At 42.9% G+C, this 20,775-nt stretch overlaps 1 protein-coding gene and 1 long non-coding RNA gene across 4 annotated transcripts; both read right to left on the bottom strand.

The window, feature by feature from the left end:
- Positions 1-1,262: 1,262 nt before the first annotated feature.
- Positions 1,263-4,770, bottom strand: LOC143882385 (uncharacterized). The gene is made up of 3 exons (XR_013252228.1): positions 4,402-4,770; positions 3,935-4,187; positions 1,263-3,867 (listed from the first exon to the last, which is right to left on the bottom strand). It is a non-coding gene; the product is annotated as an uncharacterized LOC143882385 (long non-coding RNA).
- An 8,064-nt stretch (positions 4,771-12,834) lies between these two features.
- Positions 12,835-19,494, bottom strand: LOC143877324 (uncharacterized). Of its 3 annotated transcripts, XM_077379425.1 has the most exons (4): positions 19,161-19,494; positions 18,694-18,946; positions 13,944-18,626; positions 12,835-13,822 (listed from the first exon to the last, which is right to left on the bottom strand). In XM_077379425.1, the coding sequence occupies exon 3, from the start codon at positions 15,076-15,078 to the stop codon at positions 13,975-13,977; it is 1,104 nt and encodes a 367-aa protein (XP_077235540.1). In that variant the 5' UTR covers positions 15,079-18,626; positions 18,694-18,946; positions 19,161-19,494; the 3' UTR covers positions 12,835-13,822; positions 13,944-13,974. The 3 variants fall into 3 exon arrangements, with proteins under 3 accessions (XP_077235540.1, XP_077235466.1, XP_077235615.1); XM_077379351.1 differs by lacking the exon at positions 12,835-13,822 and having other exon boundaries at positions 13,835-18,626; positions 19,161-19,493; XM_077379500.1 differs by lacking the exons at positions 12,835-13,822; positions 18,694-18,946 and having other exon boundaries at positions 13,835-15,149; positions 19,161-19,493.
- Positions 19,495-20,775: the final 1,281 nt, after the last annotated feature.

The following is a 20,775-nucleotide window of genomic DNA, read 5'->3' on the forward strand; positions in this document are numbered from 1 at the left end:
ATGGAGGGTGAGGAGCTGCCAAGTTTCTTCTTAGAATTTCACCATGGCAAGTAATATCCGATGATTGCTTTGCAGCCTTTTGATTAATATATTGTGTTTTGGCCTAGCCTAAAATTCTAATGTTGGGTTTTTTTTCTCCCGCGATTTGTAGTAATAATTATTGGAAGTTCGATTGGAGATGAGCTATTCTATCGAGCAATTATATAGGTTTCGCCTCATCAATGATGACCTTCAATTGCTTCTACAGTCTAAAAGCACGTACTTATATGTTATTTATTTACAGCAATAATTGAGAGATCTTGGATAAATGAAATTTACTTGAGGCACAGAGCATGCTTGATTTGCTTTACTTTTGCATTGTACAACATATAGTGCAAATTCATAATGCTTAGTTTTGATGCTTTCTTAGTGTATATGTTTTTTTAGTTAATTTCTATTGCCTCTGATTTAGTTAATTTCTATTGCCTCTGATTCTTGCAATGCAGCACATCTTGAGAGAGTCAATGTGCTTTCATTTATAGTTTTGTTGTTTGATGATTTTGCTAAAGTGCCAATTTCTACATCAAAACGATGACTCTTAAGGCCATATTTGCCGACCACGAAATTTTACATCACCGAATATCACCTTACCAAGTGTTGATAAACTGTTGAGAAAGGGAGAGGGAAAGAAATTGGATGGCATGAGTGAGGAGATGGTAAAAAGTGGCTGGAAAAATAAATATAGCAAATTGCTTTCATCTCTTACCTTTGTTGGTTTATTTGTGCTGAGAGCTATTGTTAATACATCTTTTGCAATGAAAACATCTTTTGTTCACAGGAACTATAACATAGGTTGCATGCCTTGGACATATTTGAAAAGAATGCATCTCTTGAACTTTGCATTGACAAACGTGCATGATAGATGTCCTATTGCTATTATCCATTCAGTGTTTTGACCAATTAGAAGCTCAAAATACCCTTTCTTTTTCCTTTTATCCTTCCTGAAAGTCTGGAATGTTCCTTTTGATTAAAAGCACCACCTTTAATGTTGAGTAGTCACACGGTTGAGTCATTCTGCGACTTTAGTATCTTTTTCTTCTTCTCCTTTCCTTTGTTCACCTCTTTTTTCTCCCTCGATCAACTTAATTCTATATTTAGCCTCTTCGGGTCATGAATCTAGCTAAATTCGTTATTGTTTTTTAAATTCAGTTCAGGGTTATTTCTTAGGAATCCTAGATATTGGCAGGGGGAGTTTTCCCAAGGAATTTGTTTTTCGAAGATACCCGTTGTGGTACCCGAATCCCGCGAGAGGGGTGGGGCGCGAGCCGCCGCGCTCTCTCTCTTGGTCTCCTGTATCCACGCGATTGGCGTGTGCATTTAATTATTGATTTGAATTCGTCTTTCATGTGAACTTGGGATCACTAAGGCAATCCGAATTCCACACGAAAGAGATTGACAGAGTCGCCACCTAGATGTGGGATCTAGGACCCGAAATTAACCAGAAATCTAGACTCGCTACCTGGTTACGAGAATGGAAGGTATGGGGAGTTATCCGCCACATGCACCATTCCTGCCCGATAATCGGTCTTCGATTCCAAAAGCTAACTCTTTTAAATTTATTTTAAATGGCTCATTCAACTCTATGTTAATGTGCGAGCTAAGTGACATGCATCCTATGATCTAATTTCAATGTGAATCCTAGATGTGTATCTTGATTTATTAATTTGTCTGGATTCATTCTAAGTGAAAGTTCTCCTAGAATTCTAATTTCATGGAAAGCCCTAAATGATTTGATTAAGCATTTACAAGAAAATTAATATTCAAAACACCACAATTTGTTGTGGTGCCGACTCGCGGGTGGTATGCCGTCAGACATCCAAGCTGCCTACGTACCCAAGCCTCACTGGGATCAGAGTCGACGTAGTTCGGTGCACCTAAGCTAAGTTACATATGCCTAACTCAACTAAGACACCGACCTAGACGGGATTGACTGTTTCAACAGTTTTAGGAGAAGTTATTTAATTCAAGTTGAGGATTTTATTATCTTAGGATTTCATCTAAGATGCTATATGATTCTCATCTAAATGCAAATGGTCCCTTAGACTAATGCAGGTTTGCCTTACATCCTAGTTTACTAGGCTTGTCCTAGGGAAAGATTGGGTGACTAGTGTAACTAGACCTATGGCACGGTTGCTATACATAGCAAGCGTCCGTGATGAGGCTGGACTCCTAACTCTAGGACTCTCTAAAACTTAGGACACGACACGACACCGGTGTTCCTAAATTGGGCTCTAAGGGTCCTTACGACGGAAACCGTGATCCAACGGTTCCGAAAGACACAAGACAAATCGATTTAAATTCTCGAGGTTAGTGAAAAAAAAGATGGAAGAGATGATGAAATAGTGTGAGGGAATGAGAAAGATAGAGAAAGGTGTGACTGAACTTGGGAGTGCCAAATTGCCTACGTACCCCGCGATGGGGATCAAGCCACACGTAGTTCCGCTGGGGAGGTTGCTTGGATTTTGGAAAACAGGATTGGTATTTGGATCAGGAATCGGGTTTGTATTTGAGCATTGGACTTGAGATTCAGAAACATTGATTTAGCAATGGGATTTTGGAATTGGGAATTTGCATCAAAGAATTGAGCATATAGGAATCATCAAGGGTTTGAATTTTGGGAATTCAAAATGGGCGGGCTTATGAGATTCGGTCAAATGGATTCAGACATGCGACTCAGATTGAGTTGGGATATGACTTGGTTAGGCAAAAGGGAGGAAGTTCTATTAGGTGTAAAAGGGCATTAGTAGAATAGGGGAATGACTCGGTTGTGACATGGAAGGCCGCAACTTGGTCGAATGCGACTCGGTTGCATTGGGATGGGTTGATTAAGGAATTGGATTGAGTCAACTAAGGGGAGAGTCCAATCGGTTAAAGAGGTTGAGCATACTCGACTAGAGAGTTGGGTCAACTCGACTTGGGAGGTTGGCTAGAGTTGACTCAGTTGAGCTGGGTTGGGATCCCACTTGGATGGATTGTATTGGGGCGATTTGACTTAAGCTGCAGGTGGCCTGGCTGGGTTAGATTTAATGTAACCAGATTTATGGATAAATGGTGTGCCTCAGTGAGTGGACAAAGGTATGGCTTGGGTTGATGTGACTCGGTTGAGTTGTGCTAGGGTCAGGTTAGGTGGGGTTAATGGTTGAGTTGGATTGGATTGGGTTAATGGTCAAGGTCAAGTGCGGGTTGACTTGGCTTAGACTGGATTGGAACTGGTTGAGCGTGGATTGGGGTGCGGCTTGAGGTTTGGGTGGTTGGAGTATCTTAGGAACCAATAGGGCAAAGTGGCTCTTAAGGGGAATGAATTAATTGGGCCGAATGGGCCCGATGGCCGGGTTAACTGGGTTGGCCGGGTCTATTGTAGGGGTGTATGAGGGTACTGTTGGGTGGATGAATGAAAGGCATGTGGTGTATGATGTGTGGCTATGGTTATAGGGTTTAAGGCTTATGGGTATGGGTTTAGGTGTGGTTAATGGTTAGGTTGGATTGGGTTAATGGTTAGGGTCAAGTGAGTCGGGTCTAAGTTAGGAGCAAACCCGAGACTAGCCATGGTCTAACTAGGAGGAAGCAGGGTACAAACCAGGGTGCGGACCAGGGTGCACCAGGGTGCGAACCAGCAGGGAACCAGGGTGCGAACCAGCAGGGGAACCAGGGTGCAACCAGCAGGGAACCTAGGTGCAACCAGCAGCGAACCTGGGTGCAACCAGGGTCTAACCAGAGTGCGAACCAGCAGGGAACCAGGGTGCGAACCAGCAGGGGAACCAGGGTGCAACCAGCAGGGAAACCAGGGTGCGAACCAGCAGGGGAACCATGGTGCAACCAGCAGGGAACCTGGGTGCAACCAGCAGCGAACCTGGGTGCAACCAGGGTCTAACCAGAGTGCGAACCACCAGGGAACCGGGGTGTGAACCAGTATCGAACCTGGGTGCAACCAGCAACGAACCTGGGTGCAACCAAGGTCTAACCAGAGTGCGAACCAGCAGGGAACCAGGGTGCGAACCAGTATCGAACCTGGGTGCAACCAGCAACGAACCTGGGTGCAACCAAGGTCTAACCAGAGTGCGAACCAGCAGGGAACCAGGGTGCGAACCAGTATCGAACCTGGGTGCAACCAGCAACGAACCTGGGTGCAACCAGGGTCTAACCAGAGGCTAACCAGGGGGAACCAGGGTGTGAACCATTAGGGAAAAATAAAAATGAAGATAAGATGGGTTAAGAGAAGAGGGAAACATGTATAACTTCAAAGTCTACCATCAAGAAGAATGAGTAAAGATTGATCCTAGATGCTTCCTAACATGGTTTTTCTTTTAAAGTAAAAGATATGCATGAAAACAGACCCTACATAGAATTGAAATAAATGCCTACCTCTTTGAAAACCCACTTTGTGTTTGATTTTTCTTTGATGTTAATTCCTTGAAGATGATTCCTTGCTTGATAATGACTGCTTTTGATATATATCACCCAACGTATCACCCGATCCGGCAAGGATGGCCGAACCCTTGAAGAGATGAGGGAGAGGGATGAATTTTCTAAGAGAGGGATTCTTTTTCTTCTTTTTCTTTGGATGGTGGGATGAGAGGGTATTTATAGGAGAATGGGATAGGAGGTTAGGTGAGGTTAGGTGAGGTTAGGTAAGGTTAGGTGAGGTTAGGTAAGGTTAGGTGAGGTTAGGTGAGGTTAGGTGAGGTTTGGGTGGTTAGGATGAGAGGAGAGGTTAGGTGAGGTTAGGTGAGGTTTGGATGGTTAGGATGAGAGGAGAGGTTAGGTGGTTTTGGATGGTGAGACCCAGGTCAAGATCTGTCATTGATCTAACGATTTACGGAAATCGGGTCTCGGAATGGAATCAGGGTCCGGGCTATGAAATGACCCTAGCTTATTTTGTCCCGATTGATGATCCGTAAAGTCAGATCAAGATATTAATGACCTAAAACATATAAATCAATGATAGAGGGGGTTCTCACATGGATTTAACACACTAAATTCACTAATCAGGGTATTTTTCAATTTTTCGGATCTAATCATCTCACCAGGTACATCTCTTTATCATTTTGTTTTTTTCAAAAAATTTGAGGATGGATCAATATATTAGGTTATTGTTGGTTAAAGTAAAGCAAAATGTGGGTGTCTACAGATGCCCCTCTTTGGTAGAGACGACGTAGTCATCGAATACCAAAGTCAAAATGACAGAACCATTTTGCGTAGCTTTAATCGACAAAGGACCCCCTAAACACAATGCAACCTAATATAATGCAAGACCTTAGATGAAATCCTAGAATTGGAATGCAATAAAACAAACCCGCTGCGGTGCCGCTGGCAACGAGAGAAATGGGATACCATTTTCAAATGGATTTTCGGAGGGAAAGGAATATCGCTTTTGAACAGCTTCAGAGGAAATGAGACGTCATTTTCAAATGGTCTCAGAGAATAATGGATGACTTTTGAAAGATTCTTAATGAAAATGCAGCATCATTTTTGAATGGGCTTGGGCAAGATGAAATACCGTATTTATACGGATTCCAAGGAAATGAGACATCATAGTTGTATGATGTTCAAAGGGTATAAGAGACCATAGTTGTATGGATTCGAAGAGAATGAAATACCGTATTTGTACGGATTCCAAGGAAATGAGACATCATAGTTGTATGATGTTCAAAGGGGATAAGAGACCATAGTTGTATGAACTCGAAGAGAATGAAATACCGTATTTGTACGGATTCCAAGGAAATGAGACATCATAGTTGTATGATGTTCAAAGGGGATAAGAGACCATAGTCGTATGGACTCGGAGAGTGAAATACCGTATTTGTACGGACTCCAAGGAAGCGAGATATCATATTTGTGTGATGTTCAGAGAGAAAATATCTTTTTCCAAATGGATTCAGAGAGATATGATGATTTGAGCTTTGAGAGAAATCGAAATTTCCAATTAACAACTTTAGAAGCAAAGGATTTAATAACACTATGCAGCAAAAGAACTTCAGGGCTTAAATATGGGATGCCACTTCATTAGCAATCTGCCTCAGTTTGAGGCATTCTAACCTTCTTCTATTCGTTGACCGGAGATTATTCTTTCAAAGATCTTCGTCATTTGTGAGAGCGTCACCTTTTTCCAAGTTCCTCAGAACCTGTTAATGAACCTGCCTTCAGAGTGATTGCACCCTACAACAATTCTAAAAATAAATTTTTTTTTTTTTTTTTAAATAGAACTACAGACACTTGTAATAAAAACACAAAATAAGAAAGATTACTCCAGTAATCTCGTGATGCTTCTGACTTATCAGTATTTTCTTTTGGGTTAGACTAGCCTCTTTTAAAGAACGTTTCTCCATTGATAAACATCTTCACTTATTTTTAATACAGTGATACCTCATATATCTTTCTATCAACTTTCAGATTGCTCCAAAATTAATGCCCCTAGTTTCGAGAATCATTGTGTATTAGCTTCGCCTGACCTACCGCGAGTTCAGAGACCGATGTAATTCTTTTGGCGTGAATCCAATCTTACCACGACCAAGTCTTCCTTTTTTGGATTTTCAACTTGGTGGACCGCTCGGCCTTAACTTTTGCCTGAATCGCCTTTTCAGGTTTTCGACTCAGCGGGCCACCCCCTTACCTTTTGCCTAAGCCGCCCTTTCAGGTTTTCAACTTAGCAGGGGAATGATCCTAAATTTTGCCTAGATCGCCTTTTCAGGTTTTTCAATCTAGCGGATCTTCAAGCTCCATTTCTTTTCTTTTTTATTATTTTTTTTTTATCTTCTTTTCTTTTTACTTGAACACCAAAAGGACTTTATAGGTGAGGTAGGGTTTTTCAAAGAATGGCTTAAGGTTTTGCAAGGGTCTCGACCGAACCTATGAACAGGTTGCCTACGTATCCCAGTGTAGGAATCAGATCATGCGTAGTTCAGGGCGAATGCCCCTAGTATATTGGGATTTGAAGGAAAATTTTATTTAGGCTCAAAAGGGTTTGCAAAAGGTTATAAATTTTTTGATTTTTGGTTATGAATTTGGGATTTATTCGGCCAAAGGACGGCCTTCTGATGTTCAAGCATAGAACCTCTTGAGTTGATCAAGATTTGTTGGTTCTGGCAATATTTCTCCATTTAAATTACGGAGCTTGACGGCTTTTCCGGGTAAGATTTGGTCCACAATGTATGGTCCTGACCAATTTGGTTTGAACTTGCCCCTTGGGTCAAACATTGGTGCTCGATTCTCTTTTAGAACAAGATTGCCTTCTTCTAAATCTCTGACCTTAACCTTTTTATTAAAAGCACGGGCTATTCTGCGCTGATAACCTTGCACATGGTAAAGCGCCTTTAATCTCTTCTCGTCTAGCATGTTCAACTCTTTATACCTGGCATCTGCCCATTCATTTTCTGGTAACTTGACTTCAGTCAATACTCGGAGCGAAGGTACACGGATCTCAACAGGTAGCACTGCTTCCATCCCGTAAACAAGAGAGTAAGGGGTTGCCCCAGTTGAAGCCCTAATTGATGTTCTGTAAGCCCACAAGGCGTATGGTAACTTATTCGACCAATCTTTATAAGTTTCTGACATTTTGCTAATGATAGTCTTGACATTTTTGTTTGCAGCTTCTACCGCTCCATTTGTCTGCGGACGATAAGGCGAGGATTTATGATGCTTAATCTTGAATTCTTCGCAAAGAGAGATTACTTCCTTCTTGAAATGAGATCCATTATCTGAGATAAGTTCATGGGGAATTCCATATCTGCAAATTATGTTGGTGCGTATGAATTTAGCAACTGATGAGGATGTAAGCTTTGCATAAGAAGCGGCCTCAACCCACTTGGTGAAGTAATCAATAGCAACGAGTATGTACTCGTGACCATTAGACGACTTGGGAGAAATCTTGCCAATGATGTCAATTCCCCATACCGAAAACGGCCAAGGAGAGGTAAGAGAATGCAATTCGGTGGGTGGTACATGGATGAGATTCGCATGTATCTGACATTTATAGCATCTCTTCACAAATGTGTGACAATCTGCTTCTAATGTCGGCCAATAATACCCCAGACGTAGGATCTTCCTTGCCAACATCTTCCCATTCATATGAGGCCCACACACCCCTTCATGAATATCTGCCAGAATTTCTTCTGCCTGATCTTCAGTGACACATAAGAGTTGAATTCCATCGAAAGACCGTCGATACAACTCTCCTCCACAAATGACGAAATTAGCTGCCAATCTCTGCAAAGTCCTTATTTCTTTACTCGACGCCTCATTGGGATGCCCCTGGCCTGAGATGTAGTTCTTTATGTCTGTATACCATGGCTTTCCATCGGGACATCTTGCAGCTATTTCTATAGCATCAACATATGCAGGAGCCCATTGCTCTTGAACCGTGATGGGCCTCATCTTCATATTGTGAGGTATGTCAATCATGGAAGCTAACGTTGCTAAGGCATCGGCGAATCTATTCTTCAACCTTGGCAAATAACTGAAAGTGACGCGTTGAAATTGCTTAGCGAGAATATCCAAGTATTCATGATATGGCAATAGCTTTTCTTCTTTGGTTCTCCACTCTCCTTGAGTTTGGCAAATGATTAGCTTCGAATCTCCATATACGTCAAGATTCTCTATGCCTAAGGCCAATGCAGCCTCAAGCCCAACAATGCATGCTTCATATTCTGCCATATTGTTGGTGCAATTGAATTGTAACTTAACGGCAACGGGGACATGCTCATTTCGAGGCGACACAAGCAATGCCCCTACTCCTTGTCCTGTTTGGTTTGCTGCTCCATCAAAATAGAGGGTCCAACCAGTTTCTGGATACTCATCTTCAACCATCATGATCTCTTCATCTGGGAACATCGGCTTGAAATGCTGACTTTCTTCTCGGGGTGCTTCCGCCAATTGTTCAGCAATGGCTCGGCCCTTTACTGATTTTTGGGTTACATGAGTGATGTCAAATTCAGACAACAATAATAACCATCTGGCAGTCCTGCCTGTCAGGGCTGGTTTTTCAAAGAGATACTTCAGAGGATCCATCCTCGACAAAAGCAGGACCTTATGTGATAAAAGGTAATGCCTGAGTCGCTGAGTGGCCCAAACCAAGGCTAAGCAGGTTTTTTCTAGGACAGTATACTTTTGTTCATACTCCAACATCTTCTTGCTAAGATAATACACAGCCTTTTCATGCTTGGTTTCTGGATCTTGTTGTGCTAACATACAACCCATTGTGGTTTCTGTTACTGACAAGTAAAGCAGCAATGGATGCCCCGGTATCACTGGTGCTACTATCGGTGGCTCAGACAAACTTTGCTTTATCTTTTCAAAGGCCTGCTGACATTCCTCTGTCCATTCTTTGGAAGAGTTCTTCTTTAAGAGCTTAAAGATAGGTTCACAAGTTGATGTCAGATGAGCGATGAATCGCCTTAGGAACTGTATCCTTCCTAGGAATCCCCGAATTTCCTTCTCGGTTCTAGGCGGTGGCATCTCCTGGATAGCCTTAATCTTCTGAGGATCTACCTCTATACCCCTTTGACTCACCATAAATCCAAGCAACTTACCGGAGGTAACCCCGAACACACACTTGCTAGGATTCAGGCGAAGCTGGTATTTGAGAATTCTTTCAAAGAACTTCTTAAGGTTCGGGATATGATCTTTCCTTTCCTTGGCTTTTACAATCATATCATCGACATAAACTTCGACTTCTCTATGTATCATGTCATGGAGCAAGGCTGTAGCTGCTCTTTGGTACGTCGCACCGGCATTCTTAAGACCAAATGGCATTACCCGATAGCAATATGTCCCCCATTGTGTAATGAACGAGGTCTTAGCCATGTCTTCGGGTGCCATCTTAATTTGATTGTAGCCCGAGAAACCATCCATAAAAGATAGTAATTCATGCCCGGCCGTATTGTCCACCAAGATATCGATATGTGGTAGAGGGAAATCATCTTTTGGACTTGCCTTGTTCAAATCCCTGAAATCTACACACATTCTCACCTTTCCATCTTTCTTCGGTACAGGTACTATATTTGCGAGCCATTCTGGATATTCCACCACTTGCAGAAATCCAGCATTCAACTGCTTAGTAACCTCTTCTTCTACTTTCAGGACCCACTCAGGCTTCATTCTCCTTAGCTTCTGCTTTTTAGGTTTAATCCCAGGCAATAAAGGTAGCTTGTGCTGAACAATGTCTTCGCTCAACCCGGGCATATCTTTGTAGGACCAGGCAAAAACTTCTTTATATTCCTTAAGTAGGTTTATTAATTCATCGCGCTCTTCAGAGGATAGAGTATTTCCAATTCGTATTTCCTGTATTAAATCTTCTGTTCCGATGTTTATAATTTCGATTTCATCTTTAAGAGGCTGGGCTCGGCGCTCCTCCTCTTGTTTGAGCATATGCTGCAATTCAAGGGGAGTTTCGTCGATCCCCCCTTCCTCATCTGAGGAGGGAGTGTTATCATTATTATTAAAGTCAGAAGCAAACACAGAGACATACTGAGAATCAGATTTCATTGAATTGAAAGAAGTTACATCATTATCATTGGACTCATCCTGAACAGGTTCAGGATTCACATAGTAAATAAACTCAGAAAATGACTCGCCTGGACTAGGCACTGACACTGATTCACTCGACTTGACTAGACTTGACTTAGCAATAAAATAAGATGGAAAAACATCAGAACTCCAGTTTGAAAGATTTTCTGTTGCAGGTGCAATCTGACTCTGAGGTTCAGTAAAGGTATCATTACTCTGAATAACTGCCACTAGCATATCTTCACAATCTGTCTCTTCTTGTTCTTCAAAATTGTAATCAACATCAGGCACATTTTCTTCAAACAAAGATTCCAGCACATCTGGCTCAAGGTAGACTAACCAGTCCTCAACAGTTTTCTCAACATAATATATCGGCGGTTCTGTTTCTGGGAGAGCAAGGCCACTGAATATTTCAAAACCGGGTATCATGATCCCTGTCACTGAGTCATACCATGGTTCAGAAAACCCATAGTATGGAAACGTCTCACCTTCTTTGATAAAATGACCATTCATTGATAAGGGATATGGAGCCATTAGGAGTACCCTTCCGGTGCGGCGGATTTCTTCCTTCAATTTCAACAATTTTTCCATGGCTTCCTCCTCCTCTTCAGTAGGTACATATCCAAGACCGAAAATTCCATGGTTTGCTTTGATTGGGCGCCAGTGAGATGCCTTGCTTGGATCACGGCCCAAATTCATACCAGGGAAGTAGTTCATTTTTCTCATCATCTTGGCCACCACAGAACTGATGGCGAACGGCAAACACAACTCCTCCCGAGAGGCATCCTTGTAAGAGATAACAGCAACCTCGAATGCGAAACCATTCAAGTTGTAGTCATCTGCTTTTGCAACTGGAAGGATTAAAGTTTCTCCTGTTATTTGCCCTATTTCTGGCTCTTCATCACCTCTGACAGTGAACAACTTCCCATCTTTAATGAACTTCAATTTTTGGTGAAGGGTTGAAGCGACAGCACCTTCCTTATGTAACCAGGGACGTCCTAGAAGCATATTGAACGAGGCTTTGATATCAATAACTTGAAACTCAACCTCAAATTCTTGACCGCCCATAACGATCTTGGTGGTGAGGACTCCGACCACATTTCTTCGGGTATTGTCATATGCGAGGATACCAAGGGTTGATTCGGCAAAATCAGTGGGACCGAAACCCAAGGTAATGGCAGTTCTTAATGGACACACATTCAACGCGGATCCGTTATCTACCAACACAGATGGTACTTTCTTGCCTCCACAAACAATAGTGACATGAAGAGCTCTAGCATGATTCCGACCTTGAGGAGGCAGCTCTTGATCTGAGAAACTAATGGCCCTGGTGGCCTGGGTTAGAGCAACAACTTCAGCCAGTTGCTCCGGAGATATCTCTGAGGATACCTGTGTTGTATTCAATTCTTTTAACACAGCCTCTCTGTGTTTCTTTGATGCTATCAATAATCCCCATACAGATATAACAGCCTGAGTTTTCTTTAACTGCTGCACAACTTCATCATCTGGATCTTTCACATATTGCGGCTCCTCTCCTCGAGCCAATGCCCCTGGATTTTCGACTCTCAATTCAACAGGTTTGAAAATTCTTCCGCCCCTTGTCACATGTCTGACTTCATCCAATTCAGGCTCATCATAAGTGATAATTTGAGGGACTTGTGGCTCATAGGTGATTACCAAGGGAGGTACAGACTCTCTTAGGTGTGATTCATCACAGAATATGATTTGGGGTTCAGAGATGGGTTCTAAGGCACATATGAGGGTAAGAGGGTCAAACTCAGGATCTCCTATGGTTATGGCATTAACGGCAGCAGGAGGATTTGCATGACCAGGTAATGGGTTTTGGGTGACATTGGGTCTTGGCTGGAATGCAATGACTTTCTCATCAATGAGTTTCTGGATTCTAAATTTCAAGGCAATGCAGTTGTCAGTAAGATGACCAGGACCTCTGTGGTACTCACAGTGTAGGTCAGCTCGCCAACTTGCAGGTAGAGGATTGGGGGGAGGCCGGATGGCAGGTAAGGTTATGCGACCTGAAGCAAGACACTGCTTAAGCACCTCTGAAGATGGAATGGGAAGAGGGGTAAATTCTACCCGGGTTTGTTGCCGAGGTGCGGTTGCGGTTTGAGCATAGTCCATTACTAAAGGTTCTTGGGACCTAGAGGATTGAGCATTGGAACGGGAAATACTATTGACTTGGGCTGGAGGGGACTTTTTGAAATCTCTGGGGTTTGGGTTGCTACGGTTGAATACACCTTGAGCCATAGCCTCCTCTATCTGGGTGCCAGCCACGATGAAGTGTTTGAAGTCTGGATAGTATTGCAAAGACATGTGATACTGGAGCTGGGGGGAAATATTTTTCATGATTATCTGGACTTGTTCTTCCTCAGACGGGCGCTCCATCATCTGAGCTGCTATTCTCCTCCATCTTTTCACAAAAATCAAAAAGGATTCCCTCAAGTCTTGCTTTGTTCTCTCTAAATCCTTTCTGGTGATTTCTGTCCCATCATCATATTTGAATTGCCTGATGAACTGCTCGCCGATATCCTTCCATGTCCTGTAACGAGTCTTGTCCAAGACCATGAACCATCTCCTCGCAACCTTGGTTAGGGAAACTGGGAACAATTGAGCCATTTGCTCAGAAGATAACCCTTGAGGCTGACACATGATGGTGAACATTTGCAAATGTGTGATTGGACAACCCACACCATCATATTTGTCGAAATCGGGCATTTGAAAATTGGCAGGAAGGCGAATTTCGGGAAATAAAGTAAGATCACTGGGATTGAAACCACCCTGGTCTTGAAACTGAATGTCTTGAACTTTCCTGGTAAGAGTCTCTAATTTCTCCATAACAGACTTATCAACCATGGACTGAGAAGGCCTACTGTGATTCTCGCTGTACTGCTCTTTTTCTAAGTCTTCTTCGACTTTATCAGGGATATTGATGAACACTGTTTGGGCAGGTGCTACTGGAGTAGCTGCTTGGCGCATAGGCCCTTTATCCTTGGACAACGACGGTTCCAACTTTTCAGAAAGCTGAGCCTTGATAACTCGGTTTTCTTCTTTGAGTTCTTGAAGCTGTTGGAGAATCAAAGTAAGAGTATCGGTAATAGCAGCGGGTGGAAGACCATCTTGGTTGTCTGCCATTGGTGAGGATGAGGACGGGAAAGAAGGAGATGCTGGGGTTCTTAGAGAAGGTGGCGGAGAAACAGATTTCCTCTCTAACCGCGAAGAGACCCGAACCCAAGGAGTATTAGGGTTAGCTATGATGTTTATTGCCCTGTAATATCCGAAAGACATATTTTAAAATCAGAGAGAAGAATAGACGATGATGCACACATAGACAAAGATAATGAAAGAGAAGGATGGACTTTATTGATCAATCATTAAAATTTGAGTACATGGTTCAATCTTTCAAAGATAAACATGGAACTAAGCATTCTTTTTAGACTTCTTCTTCGGACGACAATCTTCCTCAACTGACTCCTTTAAAGGTTTGATGATTCTTGCATCCCAAGCAGATGAAACAGCTTTGACAATCTTGGGCTTGAGACCCTCAGGCGGATAGAAATGATGAAGGGGAGGCACAATGGATTGCTCCCTTCCATACTGACGCTGAATCCTGGCAGGAACATAAAAGGATGTCTTTTTGAAACCAAGAAGGCGAACGTAGTTAGCTTCTCCGGTGTTGAAGACAGCTTCTTGGATTCCGGGAATTTGCCAATAAATCTGATCTTCTTGGCGAGAATTTAACCATTCAACCCAATCGCTTTTATGATCGAAAGAAACATCATGACGCCATTCACTGAAGGTGTATAACGTATGATCAAAATGGACAGGAGCTGCAATTTTTAGCTTGTGGCATAACCACACTTGAAGTAATGCAGGACATCCTGAGAAAGACCCAACGAAAGAGCGAATATAAGAGCTTGGACCTGAACTGGCACGAAGGTGAGCCATATCATCCAATCCATTGAAAGTTTCTGCAAGCATAGTAGGAATTGGATTGGCGCCACGATCCATTTGATCAACGAGGTCCAGAAGAACAGCTGACGCAAAGCGAGAAGGCTGGACAGTGAGGAACCTAGCAAAGGAGCAGAATCTCAAAGCGCGCCGTCGAGCTTTTTGAATATCAACAGCACCAATGTATCCAACAGGAGGGTAAATGTCAATCAGTCGCTGCATGGACACTTCTTGGCCTTTCATGAAAGAGTTCATGGATTCATCTGAATTATCCATCAAGCAAAGGAACAAAGGACGATAATCTGGAACACAGGATGGCTTCACTAGAGGGCCATCCACAGGATATTCCAATAAGGCACACCATTCTTCAAAGGTGGGACACATTTCTTGGTTGCCAAAACGGAAGACATGATGATCGGGATCCCAACACTCTGATGCGGCATAGAGTAATCCCCAATCGAGCTTGATGGTTGCCACGTAGCCGAAGAGATTTTTCTCTTGTTCACTTATGGCGTAGATATGGGATTCTCTTAATGTACCACGGATCCAATCAAGAATTGTACGAGTAGACATAGTGCCCGTAAGCCAAGAGAAGGGATATAAGAATGATCAGGATTACATGAACACGAGATTGGGATAAGTTCCTGCCAGTACAAGGAAAGTATGAATACATGATCGAATCACACGATAGAAGAATGAAAGGCATACGATCGAAAGATTAGATGAGATAGCATAAGATTGCTTTCAACGGATAGATCAAGAATGACTAATCCTATGAGATCTTTGGAAATGATAGGATTTATATCCTAACCCCTAAAGGAAATTTTTTTTTTTTTTTTAATCTCGCACATTTTAACAGTGTGACCTGAAGGCATCAACCCTAATCCTAATCAAGCGGAGTGGAGAGAGGATCTCGACTCATGACTTTGTTCGTGTACCTAGGACCGATCGTAGCCATTGGAAGATGGTCTACGGCCTAATCTAGACACAAATAGGCAGGATATCCTAAACTAGGCTCACACACGTGATGCACATGTGTTCGTATACTACATGCATGTGTGGGTTAATCTAGGGGTAAGGCCAAGAGTTCCCTTAGCGCGAATCCCTGTTCGATATACTGTACCAGTGTCCGGCGTATCAGTACGTGAACAAGAGATCCGTTTACGTACCATAATGGTACTAGGCTAAGGGTGGAATGCTTCTCTAGCACAGAGGCACCAGGTGATGAAATCCCAGTCAACCATGCTAGATAACACTCCGGGTTCCTAAAATAGGACGTGTGTGCACGTGAGATGCAGAGTTTAGATGCAAGTGATGTAAGTGTGTGCAATATGTTTGCGCAATCTATGATGCCTTCAGGTTTTGTTAGATTAAGTTTGAGTAAAGTGTGATGAGAAAATAAAACAAGACAAACTAATCTAACAAGTATAGAGTTTTTATGAGCCAATTAAATTAAATTCAAATGAATTATCTTTTGAAATTTTAATGAAGTTAGGTGGTCCCCAGCAGAGTCGCCAAACTGTGGTACCCGAATCCCGCGAGAGGGGTGGGGCGCGAGCCGCCGCGCTCTCTCTCTTGGTCTCCTGTATCCACGCGATTGGCGTGTGCATTTAATTATTGATTTGAATTCGTCTTTCATGTGAACTTGGGATCACTAAGGCAATCCGAATTCCACACGAAAGAGATTGACAGAGTCGCCACCTAGATGTGGGATCTAGGACCCGAAATTAACCAGAAATCTAGACTCGCTACCTGGTTACGAGAATGGAAGGTATGGGGAGTTATCCGCCACATGCACCATTCCTGCCCGATAATCGGTCTTCGATTCCAAAAGCTAACTCTTTTAAATTTATTTTAAATGGCTCATTCAACTCTATGTTAATGTGCGAGCTAAGTGACATGCATCCTATGATCTAATTTCAATGTGAATCCTAGATGTGTATCTTGATTTATTAATTTGTCTGGATTCATTCTAAGTGAAAGTTCTCCTAGAATTCTAATTTCATGGAAAGCCCTAAATGATTTGATTAAGCATTTACAAGAAAATTAATATTCAAAACACCACAATTTGTTGTGGTGCCGACTCGCGGGTGGTATGCCGTCAGACATCCAAGCTGCCTACGTACCCAAGCCTCACTGGGATCAGAGTCGACGTAGTTCGGTGCACCTAAGCTAAGTTACATATGCCTAACTCAACTAAGACACCGACCTAGACGGGATTGACTGTTTCAACAGTTTTAGGAGAAGTTATTTAATTCAAGTTGAGGATTTTATTATCTTAGGATTTCATCTAAGATGCTATATGATTCTCATCTAAATGCAAATGGTCCCTTAGACTAATGCAGGTTTGCCTTACATCCTAGTTTACTAGGCTTGTCCTAGGGAAAGATTGGGTGACTAGTGTAACTAGACCTATGGCACGGTTGTTATACATAGCAAGCGTCCGTGATGAGGCTGGACTCCTAACTCTAGGACTCTCTAAAACTTAGGACACGACACGACACCGGTGTTCCTAAATTGGGCTCTAAGGGTCCTTACGACGGAAACCGTGATCCAACGGTTCCGAAAGACACAAGACAAATCGATTTAAATTCTCGAGGTTAGTGAAAAAAAAGATGGAAGAGATGATGAAATAGTGTGAGGGAATGAGAAAGATAGAGAAAGGTGTGACTGAACTTGGGAGTGCCAAATTGCCTACGTACCCCGCGATGGGGATCAAGCCACACGTAGTTCCGCTGGGGAGGTTGCTTGGATTTTGGAAAACAGGATTGGTATTTGGATCAGGAATCGGGTTTGTATTTGAGCATTGGACTTGAGATTCAGAAACATTGATTTAGCAATGGGATTTTGGAATTGGGAATTTGCATCAAAGAATTGAGCATATAGGAATCATCAAGGGTTTGAATTTTGGGAATTCAAAATGGGCGGGCTTATGAGATTCGGTCAAATGGATTCAGACATGCGACTCAGATTGAGTTGGGATATGACTTGGTTAGGCAAAAGGGAGGAAGTTCTATTAGGTGTAAAAGGGCATTAGTAGAATAGGGGAATGACTCGGTTGTGACATGGAAGGCCGCAACTTGGTCGAATGCGACTCGGTTGCATTGGGATGGGTTGATTAAGGAATTGGATTGAGTCAACTAAGGGGAGAGTCCAATCGGTTAAAGAGGTTGAGCATACTCGACTAGAGAGTTGGGTCAACTCGACTTGGGAGGTTGGCTAGAGTTGACTCAGTTGAGCTGGGTTGGGATCCCACTTGGATGGATTGTATTGGGGCGATTTGACTTAAGCTGCAGGTGGCCTGGCTGGGTTAGATTTAATGTAACCAGATTTATGGATAAATGGTGTGCCTCAGTGAGTGGACAAAGGTATGGCTTGGGTTGATGTGACTCGGTTGAGTTGTGCTAGGGTCAGGTTAGGTGGGGTTAATGGTTGAGTTGGATTGGATTGGGTTAATGGTCAAGGTCAAGTGCGGGTTGACTTGGCTTAGACTGGATTGGAACTGGTTGAGCGTGGATTGGGGTGCGGCTTGAGGTTTGGGTGGTTGGAGTATCTTAGGAACCAATAGGGCAAAGTGGCTCTTAAGGGGAATGAATTAATTGGGCCGAATGGGCCCGATGGCCGGGTTAACTGGGTTGGCCGGGTCTATTGTAGGGGTGTATGAGGGTACTGTTGGGTGGATGAATGAAAGGCATGTGGTGTATGATGTGTGGCTATGGTTATAGGGTTTAAGGCTTATGGGTATGGGTTTAGGTGTGGTTAATGGTTAGGTTGGATTGGGTTAATGGTTAGGGTCAAGTGAGTCGGGTCTAAGTTAGGAGCAAACCCGAGACTAGCCATGGTCTAACTAGGAGGAAGCAGGGTACAAACCAGGGTGCGGACCAGGGTGCACCAGGGTGCGAACCAGCAGGGAACCAGGGTGCGAACCAGCAGGGGAACCAGGGTGCAACCAGCAGGGAACCTAGGTGCAACCAGCAGCGAACCTGGGTGCAACCAGGGTCTAACCAGAGTGCGAACCAGCAGGGAACCAGGGTGCGAACCAGCAGGGGAACCAGGGTGCAACCAGCAGGGAAACCAGGGTGCGAACCAGCAGGGGAACCATGGTGCAACCAGCAGGGAACCTGGGTGCAACCAGCAGCGAACCTGGGTGCAACCAGGGTCTAACCAGAGTGCGAACCACCAGGGAACCGGGGTGTGAACCAGTATCGAACCTGGGTGCAACCAGCAACGAACCTGGGTGCAACCAAGGTCTAACCAGAGTGCGAACCAGCAGGGAACCAGGGTGCGAACCAGTATCGAACCTGGGTGCAACCAGCAACGAACCTGGGTGCAACCAAGGTCTAACCAGAGTGCGAACCAGCAGGGAACCAGGGTGCGAACCAGTATCGAACCTGGGTGCAACCAGCAACGAACCTGGGTGCAACCAGGGTCTAACCAGAGGCTAACCAGGGGGAACCAGGGTGTGAACCATTAGGGAAAAATAAAAATGAAGATAAGATGGGTTAAGAGAAGAGGGAAACATGTATAACTTCAAAGTCTACCATCAAGAAGAATGAGTAAAGATTGATCCTAGATGCTTCCTAACATGGTTTTTCTTTTAAAGTAAAAGATATGCATGAAAACAGACCCTACATAGAATTGAAATAAATGCCTACCTCTTTGAAAACCCACTTTGTGTTTGATTTTTCTTTGATGTTAATTCCTTGAAGATGATTCCTTGCTTGATAATGACTGCTTTTGATATATATCACCCAACGTATCACCCGATCCGGCAAGGATGGCCGAACCCTTGAAGAGATGAGGGAGAGGGATGAATTTTCTAAGAGAGGGATTCTTTTTCTTCTTTTTCTTTGGATGGTGGGATGAGAGGGTATTTATAGGAGAATGGGATAGGAGGTTAGGTGAGGTTAGGTGAGGTTAGGTAAGGTTAGGTGAGGTTAGGTAAGGTTAGGTGAGGTTAGGTGAGGTTAGGTGAGGTTTGGGTGGTTAGGATGAGAGGAGAGGTTAGGTGAGGTTAGGTGAGGTTTGGATGGTTAGGATGAGAGGAGAGGTTAGGTGGTTTTGGATGGTGAGACCCAGGTCAAGATCTGTCATTGATCTAACGATTTACGGAAATCGGGTCTCGGAATGGAATCAGGGTCCGGGCTATGAAATGACCCTAGCTTATTTTGTCCCGATTGATGATCCGTAAAGTCAGATCAAGATATTAATGACCTAAAACATATAAATCAATGATAGAGGGGGTTCTCACATGGATTTAACACACTAAATTCACTAATCAGGGTATTTTTCAATTTTTCGGATCTAATCATCTCACCAGGTACATCTCTTTATCATTTTGTTTTTTTCAAAAAATTTGAGGATGGATCAATATATTAGGTTATTGTTGGTTAAAGTAAAGCAAAATGTGGGTGTCTACACCCGTTTAGTTCCATTGACTTTTCCAAGGGTAACATAGAAGGGATGTCAATTCATTAACTTTCTTTCCTTAGATATTAGATAAATATGTTTCCAAGTGAGATCTATAAACCTTTTTGGATCTCAACAGACTGAAGACTCGGATGATTCTTAGATACCGATGTCGAGGTTTACTACGAAAAGAGCACCGATCCTGCAAAAAGACATTAGATGCCGTCCTACATGTTCAAATAAATGTCAAATTTGCCAATGAGTCATCCACTGCTTACCCTCAAGATTACCCTCAAAACTCAGTTGCCTGATTGCAAATGATAATAATTCTTTAAACTTCTTTTTTATTAGGCATGTCACTGCAAATGTTCCCTCTCTAGATCACTTCAAGTTGTGCGGAGCTATTCAATAGAACTTGCCGAATTTGATTAAGAGATTGCAAAGTTGTCAAACATGATGGCACATAAAATTTTCTTGGTGGGCTTTCTCTACTGTAATGTTTAAAATTCTTTCTTCTATCTGCATTTTGCAACATGCTTTTTTTAACTATTGTATTTCCCATCTTTTTAATTTTTTTTAACTATAAGCCGTATAACAATGTTTTCTCTTTTCGGTCTTATACTCAGTACATTTTCAGTTTGTATTTGAATTGATTCTTGGGTCACTCGAAAAAGATATAAATTTTCATGCCGCCCTGTGCATCGCACGGCGGGTCTTTACTAGTCAATAATATGGGATTTCCTAGGCGATTTCGGGGAAAGCCAATTTGTGGCTCACTTTTGCAGAAGAGAACAGCCACATCAAATGAACTGAATGAATAAGACAAAATCAGCTACAAACTGAGCCCGTGTGGCTGTTCTC

The sequence above is a fragment of the Tasmannia lanceolata genome, unplaced genomic scaffold (assembly GCF_043159265.1).
Source record: "Tasmannia lanceolata isolate RefF3 unplaced genomic scaffold, GAP_Taslan_0.1 ptg000002l, whole genome shotgun sequence".
Lineage (NCBI taxonomy): Eukaryota > Viridiplantae > Streptophyta > Magnoliopsida > Canellales > Winteraceae > Tasmannia > Tasmannia lanceolata.